Genomic DNA, 15601 nt, shown 5'->3' with positions numbered 1-15601 from the left:
TTGGGAAGTGAAATAATTTTATTGGGCAAAGCAGCGTGAACTTTTATCTAACAGAAGCACATCAGTGTTTTAACAACTTTTTACATGAGGAAATATTCCATTTAACAGATTAGACAACATACATTGCCAGTAAAAGCAAAAAAAAAAAAAAAGTGTCTTTTAAGTATTTGCTATGAGTTGGTGAGAAACATCTTAGGTTTCATAGTCTGAGGGTTAAATCACGAAAAAATTCAAACTTTGGGGTTGGCAGGAAAGTCAGCCGGCCCATAATTCTGCATATGTGTGGTTTAGGAGAATTTGAGATTATTTTATATGCTTCAGGAAAAATATATACTTTTTTTTTTAAACCTTAAACTGATAAATGTATTTGGGTTTCAGAAACAGTAAATTCTATCTACAACAACAAAAATCTAACTAGCTACAGATTTCTAACTGTGTGGACACAGCAGTAGAAGGAACATAAAGTTCCCTCTCCAGTTAGAGTGGTCCAGAGGTCAGACTCTGTGCCCAAAGGCCGAAAGAAAAGTAACCCAATTAAGGACGGAGAGAAAGAAATTGATGACCTCCGAGTCAACAGGAAAAGAGAGGGTAACAAAACATGAAAGCAAAGGACATTATGTGGAAGAGGCAGAGGACAGAGAATGCAGGGAATATTGCAAAATATTTCAAATGGACAGAAAATAAAACTCATATCCACTAACTACTTATTTTTTCTTTTTTTAAAGACAAAATCTGTCGCCCAGGCTGGAGTGCAGTGGCGCTATCATAGTTCACTGTAACCTTCAACTCCTGGCCTCAAGGGATCCTCCCACCTCAGCCTCCCAAAGTGCTGGGTGTGAGCCACCACACCTGGCCCTTCCTTCAGTATCTTTAAGTAATAAAGTTACATATATAGTAGAAAGCCACTATGTATTCCTTGCCAGTATTCTCATAGATTTGGTATGAATTTTTTATGTAATACTTATTTGGTGGGAGGAAAATAAAAACCACCAACCTAATAGGAGAATGGCAGGCAGCAAAAACAGAGGTATAGAAGGTCATTACAGAGAAAGAGGACAAAAAAAGGTTCCCATAAAGAAAAAAACCAGGTGCTGTACTTTATCTCCTAAAGCTAGCCTTTGCTGTTTCCTGTCTCATAAGGGTTTACCTCCAAGAGAGGCTGTTTCTGAAAAACAAAAAAATCAACTATCATTATGCCTTATACAAAAACTCAATTGCTATGGCCTTTAATTTCAAATACAAGCAAACCAAATATTCACTTTTAACTGAAATTATGCATTTGTCAGACCTGTCAGTTAAGAAAATTAACCACCACAATAACATAGAATAATATACGCTAAGTATAGCTGTTTATACTCCTCTTCACAAATATAACATACAGTTGTTCGCGCTCTCTTTATAAATAAAAGGTATCTGACACTAACTTGTGTGTTGAAACATCACTTGAGCAACAGATTAGAGGATTTTATGTTCTTATCACCACCGCACTTCTGTTTTAGCAATTTTACAATTAAATTAACAAATTAACAATTAAATCTCTCCAGAGAGATGATGAAATACATGTGTTTGTCTTTATTTTTTTTATACAGGGTCTCATTCTGTTGCCCAAGCTGGAGTGCAGTGGCACCATCTTGGCTCCTGGGTTCAAGCAATTCTCCTGCCTCAGCCTCCCCAGTAGCTGGGACTACAGGTGTGTGCCACCTTACCTGGCTAATTCTGTATTTTTTTTGGTAGAGATGAAGTTTCACCATATGGGCCAGGCTGGTCTCAAACTCCTCGGCCTCATTCGATCTGCCCACCTCAGCCTCCCAAAGTGCTGGGATTACAGGCCTGAGCCACCATGCCTGGCCAAAATACATATTTACACCCATTCTACGTCAAATAATTTAAAGGAGTAAATATTCAGCTCTATTTTCACCACAATGAAGTAATGCTTAAGCAACCTTGTACATTGTTTTTTCCTAATAATATAACCCTCTAGTTTCATGCCCTATGGAACTGATCTGATCTAAAAGGATACTGTACATGTAGCAGCTAAGGGAAGTTGAGAGAACTGTTTTGAGTCGTAAGACCTAGTTTCAGCCTGTGTGTGATTTTGTACAGTCTTATAACCCTCTCTGAGCCTCAGCTTCCTTAACTGTAAAATGAGTCCTACTTTCTTTTCAAGGGTATTGTGAAGATTAAGTATGTGAGTAGATGTAAAAGTGCTTTGTAAATATGCACTACCCAAAACAAGGTATTACACTGTATTCAAATGTAAATAAAATTACCTATTTATTCCCACAGTAAGGGAAAATCCAGTTCAACTACTATGCTTTATATCAAATTTTCTTTTGAAAGCTACTAAGCCCTATCTTAAATCTATCGAGAAACAATGAACTTTTACTTTAAGTTGTATGTGTAAGCACTTTCAATATCCTTAGGAAAAAGGCCTATCACACACATAAGAAGAACCTACAGGCCAACCAACTTGGTTAAAAATGTAACGACTTGGTGGCCGGGCACAGTGGCTCACGCCTGTAATCCCAGCAATTTGGGAGGCCAAGACTGGTGGATCACGAGGTCAGGAGATCGAGACCATCCTGGCTAACACCGTGAAACCCCGTCTCTACTTCTCTACTAAAAATACAAAAAAATTAGCTGGGCGTGGTGGTGGGCACCTGTAGTCCCAGCTACTAAGGAGGCTGAGGCAGGAGAATGGCGTGAACCTGGGAGGCAGAGGTTGCAGTGAGCCGAGATCGCACCACTGCACTCTCAGCCTGTGTGACAGCAAGACTTCGTCTAAGAAAAAAAAAAAAAACAACTACATATAATGACTTGGTACTAGGACTAAATTCCAGAAATCCATGTCATTGCATGTTCCTTAATCTATGAAATTAAAATCACCATTAAGTTTAAGATTAGCCAGGCGTGGCAGCGTGCACCTGTAGTCCTACCTACTCGGGAGACTGAGGTGGGAGAATGGCATGAACCTGGGAGGCAGGGGTTGCAGTGAGCCGAGATCACACCATTGCACTCCAGCCTGGGTGACAGAGGGTAACAGAGCAAGACTCCATCTCCAAAAAAAAAGATTAAAAGATTTTAAGCTCAAACACACAAAACAGTATTAAGACAATGTATTAGAAAGGATTGAAAGTTGTAATAACCCAAAATGCGTAAAAGGAAACTTAAGAATCAAGATAGTTCATCTTGTATTAATTACATTTAGCTTATAATTCAGTTGACCTTTCTTAAAAAACAAAGAAACCGTCTATTACCACATGAAAGATATGTTTTAACACAGTTGGTTCCTGAGTCACTACACCCATAAAAGATTCATGAAGAGTAATACAGCCACCTCTCGAACTCTTTCCAGTCTAACATAAACTTGTTAACCAACAAAAGTTCCTTTGTTTTTGGCTGGAACTACAACAACTCAACGTGGTGAGGAGGACAACTTTATTCTGAGATTAGAAGTTGCTTTTGGTTGTTTTTTTTTTTTTTTTTTTTGAGACAAAGTCTTACTCTGTCACCCAGCCTGGAGTATAGTAGCACAGTCTTGGCTCATTGCAACCTCCACCTCCTGGATTCAAGTGATTCTCCTGTCTCAGCCTCCCAAGTAGCTACGATAACAGGTGTGTACCACCACGCCCAGCTAATTTTGTATTTTAAGTAGAGACAGTGTTTTGCCATGTTGGCCAGGCTGGCTTCGAACTCCTGGGCTCAGGTAATCTGCCTGCCTCAGCCTCCCAAAGTGCTGGGATTACAGGCGTGAGCCACCACCCCCAGCCCTGATCACAAGTTCTAACTGGCTCTTAACCAAAAATGTATTTCTGAGAGCCATCTTACAACGAAGGATCCCAGACATTTAAAAAAAGGGGGTGGAGGGGAAGGAACACTGGTTTAAAACTCACCAGTATGTTCTTCAGACACTAGAATCACCACAGCCAAAAGCAGGCAGTATGTTTTGTTTTGAAATAAAAAATACCCTCAGTGCAGCCCACTTTCTGTTCCTGGCCCTTCAGATACCCCTCACAAAAAGTGCTAAACATATTTACAGCAATGTGCACAAGTGAGAGCTGAGTTAATTTCAAATCTAGACAAAAGATCTGAGGCTAAGCTTTATGTCACAACAAGTTTTACAAGTCCCTCCACGTATCAGTAACATAGGCATTCTTCAAATCCAACAACAGTAAGGAAAGGCTATCACAACTGGAATACCCCTGGGGGTTCAGTTCTGTTAGCAGTGGCAAAGGAAAACGATCAGATAAACCTATAAAAACAGCAGAAGCATTATGACCAAACCTCAGGTCATTAAATCACAAAAGTACAGCCTTACAATAGGTTTCACTCCGTGAGCTCTATCCTGACAATATGCCTGAAGATGTCCTGTTGGTGATCATAAAAGAGGCGAAAACATACAATTTAACTTACTTTTTTAACAGTTTTTTCATTTCAATAAAGTTATTTTGATTTGTTGAATTGTTTAAGAGGAAAAGAAGAATATGTTCATGTTTTTCAACCTGTGGGTGAAAAAGAAACCGTATGATTTAATTTCTAAAAACGTTAAGAGTATAATTTCACTTAAAGGAAATGTTACCTACTTGTTTCTGTAACTCTGTGCAGCAGCACCTCATGCTATACATCTTTTCTAAAAGCACAAGAAAAATAAGCCATTAGGTAACATATAATGTAAAGAAGAAACTTGGGAGTCTAAACATACAGATAGCTCTCCCCCTTGCACATGGGTTCCGACTACAGAGACCTGGATGGATCCATTTGGGCTCTGAGACGATCCACTACCGTGGTCTGAATTTGACCACATTAACAACCCATGTCTCCAAGGTTTCGGCTGTCTATCATCTCTTTTTGGTTGAGGCCAGGTCTGTCAAACATACATCTTATGAAGCACCAAGAAGATGGAATCTCAAAACTATGACTTCTCCTTTTGATCAGGATAAAAGTAAATTGGAAATAAGGACATGCAGAATGCCTGGCATTTTCAAAGCCCTTGGTGTCAATTCCCACAGCAGTGCTGACAAGTCTGATCTAAGGACTATCTGGACTCGGAGGACTGCCTCCATCAAGGCGGTCCTCTCAGGCAGCCATGGGAATCAGAATCCCACCACTGGATTTGTGGAGGAGGAGGAGACAGTATGGCACAGGGAGTGAGAAAAGGTCAAGTCAACTAAACTGATTATCTCTTATTCCTCACACTTAACATCCGTTATTAATAACACTTGAAAAGAATACCTCTATTTAAAGCACTCTGCCCTTGAGGTGTGATGTTTTTTGCCAGACCAAACGTCACCAGCTTATCAGCTACATCGACAGTCCCATTCTCAGAACATTTCTCAACTGACACTGTATGGACATTCTTTGTAATTCCTTTCACAGAAAGCATTACATTCTGATTCAACATGAAATTTTTTAACAGCATTATTATTAATTGAGAAGAGCTTCCATTCAATTCCATTAACCCTGGAAAAAATGGATATTATAGTCTTTTAGTCCCTTTTAAAAAGATATAATTTGGATAAATTATCTAATAATAATAAGCAAAAGGCTTACTGGACTTCAGCTGGATTTAGGTATGCTTTGATGTACTACTGCTGTTGCATTACCAAAGGCAAATTTATTCAATACATATTTATTGATCCCCTAACAAGGCATCAAGCACTAATCTTGGACTAGAGGGCACGAAACAGACACATCTGTCCTTCATATATTTCAACAGGAGAAACAAACAACAAAGATAATTTTCCAACTCTGAGTCAAAACCTAAGAGGACCATGAAGCAACTGGTATGGTATTATCTGCAAGTCCTCTGCATAAGGACATCAGGAGCGACAGTAAAAAGCTACTTTAAGTATTTTTGTTCACTTATTCAAATTTCAACTAAGAAGCTGAATATATGAAGATTTATTATGCATAAGGTAGCCAAAAATGGTGTCATCTGAATGCCTTTAGTCCCTAAAGAGATGTGACAAAGCAGAAAGACCCCAAATGAGAGGTCAGACACCCTGTTTCACATCCTGGCCCTGCCACTTACTAGCTTAGCAACCAGGGCCAAAACCGAATCTCTGAACCCTGGCCCTCTGAAATTAATCTATAAAACAAAGACTGATTGAGTACAGTTTTTATGAGAATTCGATAAAGAATAAATAATATGAAACTGATTTGAAAATTCTTAATATTTAAAAACATTAAGGCAGTTACTGGAAATATCCATTTGATTCAGACTTAGAGCTAGGAAACACAAAGAGGAAAAAAAAAGAAACAAACCCCAGACACCTAAATTGGAAAGTGACTTAGCTGTCTACCTTCAAGTGAACATCTAATAATTTGGAAAGGAAGTGCCAGGTGGCTAGAGGTGATTGGTTGCACTCTGCAAAGAGGCACGGTTTCAATGTTTCCATAGTCTGCATAGAGCACTTCCACATCAGTGTCTGATGTCCCCAGAACAACTGCACGATACCAAAAATCATCACCTGAAAATAGAATGAAATCTCAGGTAAGAACTTATAGTCAGTGACTCCTCCTACTTTAAGATGGTTATTCATAGTTATATTTACTTCACTTAAAAATCCATGCCAAAATTTCTGGTTAGACTTCAAATTAAATATAAGCATTTACCTCTACACTCCTATGAAAAATGTAACAATTTTTTTTCTTTTTGAGATAGGGTCTGGCTTTGTAGCCCAGGCTGGAGTGCAGTGACACAATCTTGGCTCGCTGTAACCTCCACCTCCCAGGCTCAAGTGATCCTCTCACCTCAGCTTATCGAGTAGCTGGGACTACAGGTATACACCACCATGCCCAGCTAATTTTTTATTCTTGGTAGAGATAGGGTCTTGCCATGCTGCCCAGGCTGGTCTTGAACTCCTGAACTCAAGCTATCCTACTGCCTCAGCCTCCCAAAGTGTTGGGATTACAGGCGTGAGCCACTGCGCCCAATCCCTAACAGGATTTTTTTTTTTTTTAAATGTGTAAAACCACAAGAATAGAGAACAAGAGAAAAGACCACAGAATATTGGAAGCTGGAAAGCAGATGCCTGAATGAAAATGATTTAATAGAGCCATGGTAGCTCAACCAAAGTTGGCAATGGGGAAGCCAAGAAGCATCCCAGCTCGCATCACAAATCCCCAATCCCTAAAGTCTCAACGATTGGTGTTACTCATTCAACATTAGGAGTTAAGATGGAGTTGGAAATGAAGATTGGCCAAGGAAGCAGAGTTACTTGCAAAGACATCTGAACAGGCTTTGATTCATACACTTATTTACATATAACACCTATTTTTAAGTTGCTAAAGAGAATGGTGAGCTTTACATTCCCATGTTTTAATGATGCTTCTACTTGAGGGCAGAAGACTGGAGGTTTCCTCTCCAGAGACAATGAACTACAGAGGCCATGGACTGGAGAGCGTGAGGCAGAGCAGACCAGGGAGAGTTTAACACTGGCGGGCAAGCTGTGCACTCCAGGCAGGAGGCAACCAGCCCATGTGACAGCCCATCAAGATGGCAACACTGGGAGCCTGCAGTCAAATGGCAGAGCCAGATCACCCACAGTGAAGGCCATCAGTGGATAAGCCCCTGCCCACTCTCAAAGCAACTTCCCAGTAACTTCTCAGTGCCCCATCTTAAATACAGGAACAGCACAGGATCACCAGAGATTTGCAGAAAGCCTCTAAGAGGAGACCAAAACAAAACAGGACCTTAGGGAAACCAAGGCAAAGGAGGAAGATGACAATGAACATTAGAAGACTGACAGTAATATCCTTGGAGAAATGACATTCCACCCTTGAAAGAACAGGGTAGTATTAAAACACATACACATGAAAAACCAAAAAAAAAAAAAAAAAAAAAAAAAGCTATTGAAATTAAAAATGTGCTGGAAATGAAAACCTAAATTTAAAAAGTTGGAAGGCGAAATTGAGGAAATCTCTTTAAAAACAAAAAAGATGAAAGAGAGAAGAGGACATTTAGCAGAAGAGTCCAAATTAAGCATTAGAAGACTTGGAGCTCCTAAATGAACAGAAAACAAAAGGAACTAAAAGCATTAATTCAGGAAAGTTTCTCAAACTGAAACTCATGAATTTCCAGACTTAAGGGGTCCACCCACTGAGTGCCCAGCAAAATAGTAGAAAAAGAAACACCATTCTAAGGTCATATCATAAATTTCACAACAGGTGAAGAGAACACTAACTGTTCCAGAAAGGGGGAAAAAACATACGAAGTTTGTGGAATCCAGAATAACATTAATCTTTTGACCAGAAACACCAACAGCTAAAACACAATAAAAGCAGTGCCTTCAAAACTGTAAGGGAAAAACCATTTCCAATCTAGAATTCTGTATCCAGGCAACCTATCAACATTAGGCTAAAGACTTTTTCAAACATGGGAGGTAACAGAAAATTTGTGTTACATGCACCTTTTCTCAGCTTCTGGAGGACAGGATCCACCCAAATACTGGAGTAAATCAAAAGGGAAGCCAGGGATCCAAAAAACAAAGTGGGAAGAGGGAGGAAGAAATCTAGCTAACACGGTGTAGGGGGCAGAAGCACCATCCAGGAAGTAAGGGGGTCAGGGCTGAAACGATCTCAGCATGGTGAAGAAAAACCCAGGATAACAGCTCAGGTCTGGAGGACAAGCAGCCTGTGCAGAAGCAGACTGGAAGGCTGAAGATGCCTCCAATATAGTAATAGTTGATAAAGTACATATCGTGTTCTTTGCGGGAATTTGCACTAATGCAGAGCACTAGAAATAATTAGTGAAAGTCTATAGAACACTAACAACAAAAGTGGCAAAAGAGAATGTAACTGTAATACACTACACAGCTCAGCTGTGAACAGTGCTCATGCAGTCCTAACGAAGTAAGGCAGAATACTTACAGAACCAAAAATTATGATTTATCCTGGGAAGAAAGGGAAAGTGTAGATCCAGTTCTCATACAAAAGAAAAACAAAACTATGCGTGATATCTGCAAGACCATGAAATTTGAAGGTCCCTAACTTGTGCCCCCCAAACAAAAGCAATTTGATGCCCATCTAACCACAAAAATGCCTTTGTGAGAGGTTTGGGATCCAGATGGGGGTTCTAAAATGCCATTGGAGCCCAAGATTGAGGAAGGCTCTTTGAGAAGGCAGGCCCATGCCCCAATGCAGACTTTCAAGACCCTGTTCCTAGCTACTGACTGGAAGCAGCCCTGTCCCCAAGTGATCTCAGCTCTTGGCCCATGTGGCTGCCATCCTGCCACCAGCCATCCTGCCACTAGCCACCTCTGCCCAGGGACTGGCAGGAGCCATGCTTATCCATGACCCCCAGTAACAGGCCTGCCAATTGGACCTGAGTGCAGACCATGAAGCAGCACTGTAACCTGGCTCCGCTCCCACTTAACCTTGATCCCAGAAGCAAATCCAAGTGTTATTTATATTAGCATAGGAAATTTGTTAAAAAGAGATATTAAAATGGAGAAGGATCAAAGTATACCCTTATCAATGAGCCTGACTCCGAGGCATTTCATCCTTTTTTAGTACATTCACATATGGAACCCTATGAATTCTTTGCAACCCCTCCATAAATAAATGTAATATGACTGATCCATTAGAATAGTGTGATTATCTCGAGCTGGTTATCTGTAAGTACTGACAGATTTGTAGAAATCTACCTATATCCTTGCCTAAAAATAATCTATATAGAATCAAAAAGCTGAATGACCAATATATGAATTAAATCCACAACACTGCCTTCCTTAATTTCTCTCCCTAAACCAAATGAAATATGCAGCTAAAATACCAAAATCTACATAGTATCATGTAAAAGAAAACAGACTAAATACCTTTCCTCTAATATTTTCCCTAAAACAACCTTACTTGTGTATTTGGCACAGCATGCATCTCCAATTCTTGGTCTATAGGGTGGTCGACTTTTCGGAGCATTGCAGTATTCTAATAATTCAGCTGTCAATATGCACAGCTTTTCCTGATTTTCTAAAATATACAAAAGCAATCTTTTGTGAAGAAAATTTCCAATGCTACTATTAACAGTATACAAAAGAATGGCAAGTCTAATCAATCAAAAAACCCTGTGTATTAAAATATGCATACTGAAAATATATACATGTATATAAAATATACATTATATTTGAAAATAAATATACCCACTATTGGTTGCCATTTGCAGAAGGTATGCAATCAATACTGGGAGGGGGCAGAGAGGAAGCCTCCAGTGGATCAACTGCTTGATCAGGGTGGTTATACTGGTTTGCTCACTCTGTGAAAACTTACAAAGTTGTATTTTTACAATTGTTTAGTGTACTTTTCACAGTGAGTGCTATACTTAATAAAATTATCCTCAATAGCATTTCCAATTCATCATACCACATGTTGTCAGAATCAAATAACCCTAAGCTCCTGCTTTTTAGTCACAGAATAAAGATCATTTTGTAGTATTAGAGATAAATTTAAGAGCAGTTATTGGCATTACCACAGTTCTACCTTTGAAAATTTGAAACAAAAGGTTCATTATTTTCAGCTTTAAAAGTGCCTGCAAATTATTCTAAAAAGCACTCAACTTGCACTAACTCATCTTCAGATACTACAAGGATAAAGTCATATACATTTAAGAGATTCCTTAATTGTAACTTCCACGAAAGAACAAAAGAAAATTAAAAATAAATTTTTATATGCAACTTTTCTTCAAGATTCGTTCTAGTATGAAACATCTAAGTCTCTAAGGTGTAGTAAAGCTATGATTACGAACGGATTACAAAGTCTTTCGATATATCTAAAGCACTAAATATGATTCAACATAGATAACGTGTTTTTAAACAAGAAATTATACAGTAATTAAGGACACTTTTGTTATAAAAAGCTGTAGACCAGGCTACTGGGCAGGCAGGTGCTGCCTGTAGTAGGGCTTCCCTTCATGTTCCCACTCGTGTTTCGTAACTAAATTGGCCTTAAGTGTTATGATCAGTTCTTCCTTAAAACAGTGAGCCTCTTCTCCCCTTCATTTCCTAAGGAATTCAAGACTGGCACTTCCATTTTACAGTTTAAAAGATGAGCATAAATATTTCTCAAATTTTGGTTTCTTACCTGGCATCCCGTTTGGTAGAGCATAAAACAAGTTTGGGCTTATGATTTCTAATACATTTGCTTGCACAGTTTTATTAACTGGCAATTCTATCGTCTTCCATTGCTCAGCTGAAGCGGTAGCTGGAAGCATACAAAACACAGGTGTCACACATGGAATAAAAAAAAAAATGTACTATTGTTTTCCTCAGTAACATATTTAATTCAATCATTTGTTCATCAATTGATTATCAACATTTCCAAATCCCCAAAATAAAAATCTGTATTTTCACAAAACAATCTATTCCATTTGAGGGATTGTGTGGGCAGTACAAAAAAGTTCAGTCTACAATGAAATCCTTGAACTATTACATTCCTGTAGTGTATTTCTCTATATTTCCATCTCTGTCAAATATTTAATATAATTCTTACAATTTACTCAAGCTTCTAAGGGAGATTATCTCTGTATAATACATGTTTATCTGATAATTACATTGAAAGGAATGTTTGTTCAATAATTATCTTTCAATAATACAATTAATATTAACCTACTAATCTATGTCTGTAAAGCCTATCTCTACAGGAAAATTGTCATTTATGATAGAAAAATTTTCATAGTCTCTGAGAGCAAAGAATAACAAATTTAAACAAATAATATGGTTTTAAAATGTTACCTTGAAGTCCCTGTACATGAACTTGAAGTTCATGTTTATTAACAAGTCTGTCATTTGGTAAATCTTTATGTGGTGAAGCAGATTTTAAAACCAGATGTTCATCAATCAGAACATCACTGATTATTCTGGGATAACAAGTGGAAAGATCAGTGAGTTCAACTCCTGTCCCATTTTCAGTGACTTCAACCACTCTGGCTTGCAATTTTACCCCAGCAACACACATCTGGAATCTTGTTATGGCTTCTTCAGACCAATGTTTGTTTCTAGACTGTATATCTGGAAAATAAGGACAGCAGTAAAAAGAATCCTATGCACAAGCTTCAGTTTTGCTTTAGTAGTACCCGTACCCAGGACCAGGTCTTTGCCAAGTTTGCTTTCAGGTCAGCAAACCTGAGTATCTTCAATATTCAATTACACACCTACATCTTGCATGCGGATAATGCATTTACTAATACACCCTAGGGTTTTTAGGAGGCTCAGAATCTTTCCTTACTTTCTCTGCTAACATATCTTTACCTGGCATTTTCCAACAGAAAAAGGAGTACTGTTTTAGAATTCACCATCATGTTCTGTTATGTATAAAATCATGAGTTAACCATTATGCTGGTAGAAGATGTCAGCTGATATACTGCCACTTTTGTGGACAGCTTTCTAGTAACATCAAAATGTTTTTCATTATGTAAGCAAAAATTATTTTTCTTGGATAACTTTGGCTTACACCCTTGTTTTCTTAGCAGCAATTTTCAAACTTGAACATGTATCTCAACCACCTAGAGACCTTGTTAAAACACAGACTGTGGGGCCCTACCCAGAGTCTCTAATTTTGGTAGGTCTGGTCTAGGGTGGGGGCTGAGAATCTGCAGTTATTAACAAGTTCCCATGTTGATGTTGCTGGTTTGGAGGCCATAATTTAAGCAGCGCTGGAATAAAATATAGTAATTAAGAACAATAATCTGGGCTGGGCACAGTGGCTCATGCCTATAATCCCAGCACTTTGGGAGGTGGAGGCAGGCGGATCATCTGAGGTCAGGATTTCAAGACCAGCCTGACCAACATGGAGAAACCCCGTCTCTACTAAAAATACAAAAAATTAGTCAGGCGTGGTGGCATATGCCTGTAATCCCAGCTACTCAGGAGGCTGATGACGGAGGAGAACCGCTTGAACCCGGGAGGCAGAGGTTGCAGTGAGTCGAGATTGCGCCATTGCACTCCAGCCTGGGCAAGAAGAGTGAAACCTCATCACAAAAGAAAGAAAAAAAAAAAAAAAAACCAACAATCTGAAACATATTGTAAAATAAATAGAAACAGACTAGCAGAAGAAATAAATCCATCTGTGCTGCCTGACTTTACCACTGTTCACATTTTGGAATCCAACCACCCACACTTTTTATGTGCAGATGTCCAAAATACACACATGCACATATACACATATTCTCTCATATAATCTATTCTAAAGTTTTTATAATAACTGCTACTATAGGTATAATGCCAAGCCCTGTTAAGTGCTTTATATTTTTCTCTTAACAACTCGTTGAGTAAGGTAGGAATAACTTTCAGATAAGGAAACAGAAGCACAGCAAGTTTAAATAATTTGTCTAAACATCTCACAGACAGCAAGCAGCAGTTGGCTCTGAAGTCTGTTGTCTTCATCACAACACTCTTTTATAACCTGTTTTCTTCACTTAAATCATGAACAATTCTTCATATCAGTAACACATATTTAACATCATCCATAATGACTGTGCAATAGACAGTTAAACATGCAGAACTTTGGGTGCCAGACCCTGTCCCTAAGCCTTCATTTAATCCTGCCAAAAACCCTACGAAATAAGTACTGTCATTATTCATTTTATGGATCATTTACCCAATCCGCTATTATTGCCTATTTATGTTATTTTGTCATTATTAACAGCAGCGTAATAATTTTTTTGGTAACCTACTCTGTGCAATTCCCGGATTTCTCCGGGAAAAATTACTAGGAGGAAAGTTACTAAATCAGAAGGTATGAACACTGGAGGTTCTTAAGGAATCCTGCCAATGCCTTCCAGAGGATCAAGGAGTTTTTATTCCCACGGTCAGTAAAGCAGCGGCTTCCCTACTCTGACAACACTGGACGTTTTGGCCAATATTGTAAATAAATTTCTAAGTTTTGTAATATGAAGCAGGATCTTCTAACTCACACAAAATATTAATATTTTAGATATTAACACTTACATTATAAGCCGCAAGTATTAGAAAGTAGTTGAGAAAATTTCTTATGGTATACCATACCTGCTAACCGGCACCGTATCCCCTGAAAGGGGAGGTTTAAAAATGTTGACGATATCATTCGGAGTTCATCTGCAGTAACTTCTTCAATGTTTCCATAATCCACAAAATATACTTTAACATTTCCATTTGGTAAGATTTCCTTGACTAAAGCACGATACCAATTACCATCACCTAGGTTTAACACACAGTTTGTGACATGGAACATTTCCTTTCTATTGGCACTTGAAATACATATCTTGAAAAAAAGCCACCCTTTGTCTAAAAGCAGGTAATAAATTTGCTTATTTCCCCAAATCATGCCTTTCATTTTTCAAAATTCCAAAATCTCTAGAATGAAAAAAGTCTCAAAATCTATTTTTAGACTATCTCCAAAATGTGTAGTACCATACTTTTACATTTGATATGAATTAAAGATTTCATTCATAACCTATCCAATAAACAGAATGTGAAGGTGAAGGTAAGACTTGAATATACTTGTCAGTTTTGGAGATGTGTAATACTCTTAGCACTAATGGCTCAGATTATTTTACTTGTTATGTGGTAAAATAAGTACTAAATAGTAAAAAAAATTATTGTAATGAAGATGTCTCAAATAGATTTTCAAAATACTGTAAACACTTAGAGTGACAGGAAACACCCTGCCATGAACAGCTCTTCTATGAGCTAACTTAATATTACCAGAAATTCTGGAAAAAAAAGCATTAAAATAATGTTTAATGAAGTTTAGGCAACAAAGCATCACTTGGAGGGTCCTTGTTACAAAGAGAAGGAAAAACACATGCCATCGTAAGCATTCATTTAGTCTTGGCCATGAAAAAATATTTGCTTAAACATTAAGAAAATGTGCACTTATAAAAATAAGAGTTGAATGTTAAGAAATGTAAGGTTCTAAAAGTCAAGATTACATCAACTGCAACTTACCTGCAAAAAAAGCACAACAAGGTTGTCCTATCTCTGCCTTGAAACCATTAGGTAACTTCTGCTGGCAATGTTCTGCTAATGACTTGTTCAAATCATTCAGCTTCTTTAAAGCTGAAAATAAAATACATATAGGATTAAAAAATTAAGAACAAATTAAAAAATAAACAACATAGATTTTCCTTTAAAGTCAGAAAATGTCTTGATCATAAAAATCACAGGTACCACCCCAAACTACTATTAAGTCTACCCAATGCTTTTCCTTATTAAAAAACCATTGGGCAAATAAGTTACTTAGTTAATACTCTCAATAAACCCAACACCAACGATTTACTGGGCAAAAAGAAACAATTAGAGCGTGATTATCAGTACACTCAAGTATGAACTTTGCAGAGATAAGAAAACAGCATACAAGCCCATACAGATGCTACATAAAAGCTGTCCTGAAAGTGACTTTAATCACTAAATGGATGGCACAGGTAATGTGTAAGAAGTCAGAGCTCACGAGCTCTGCATGCTGGAGGTTTCATAAAGAAATTCGAAGTACACCACATTTGAAGGAGAGGGTATTTCCAGAAGGAAGACATGGCTCTCAGACAAAGGACAGAATTATGAAATTAGGCAACCGAAAAGTGGGCAGCAGGCTAGCGAAGCACAGAAGTGGAAAAGTGGCCACTGGAGAGTGA

At 38.1% G+C, this 15601-nt stretch overlaps 1 protein-coding gene across 2 annotated transcripts in view; it reads right to left on the bottom strand.

Moving 5' to 3' along the window:
- The window catches only part of TDRD1 (tudor domain containing 1), a 54225-nt gene continuing 38624 nt past the window's right edge, over positions 1-15601 (bottom strand). The window contains exons 17-26 of one of the 2 annotated variants that reach the window (XM_030941010.1): positions 14919-15029; positions 13998-14168; positions 11727-12002; positions 11077-11184; positions 9853-9969; positions 6303-6470; positions 5233-5460; positions 4584-4630; positions 4410-4502; positions 1-1165 (exon numbers count right to left, since the gene is read on the bottom strand). In XM_030941010.1, the coding sequence (XP_030796870.1) occupies positions 4410-4502; positions 4584-4630; positions 5233-5460; positions 6303-6470; positions 9853-9969; positions 11077-11184; positions 11727-12002; positions 13998-14168; positions 14919-15029 (1319 nt within the window). In that variant the 3' untranslated portion in view covers positions 1-1165. The remainder of the gene's footprint in view (positions 1166-4409; positions 4503-4583; positions 4631-5232; positions 5461-6302; positions 6471-9852; positions 9970-11076; positions 11185-11726; positions 12003-13997; positions 14169-14918; positions 15030-15601) is intronic. The other variant, XM_010363212.2, reaches the window with a different exon arrangement.

Source organism: Rhinopithecus roxellana, chromosome 11, assembly GCF_007565055.1.
Source record: "Rhinopithecus roxellana isolate Shanxi Qingling chromosome 11, ASM756505v1, whole genome shotgun sequence".
In the NCBI taxonomy this organism is placed as follows: domain Eukaryota; kingdom Metazoa; phylum Chordata; class Mammalia; order Primates; family Cercopithecidae; genus Rhinopithecus; species Rhinopithecus roxellana.
Note: the sequence above shows the minus strand (reverse complement) of the source record. Positions and strands in the feature narration are given on the sequence as shown.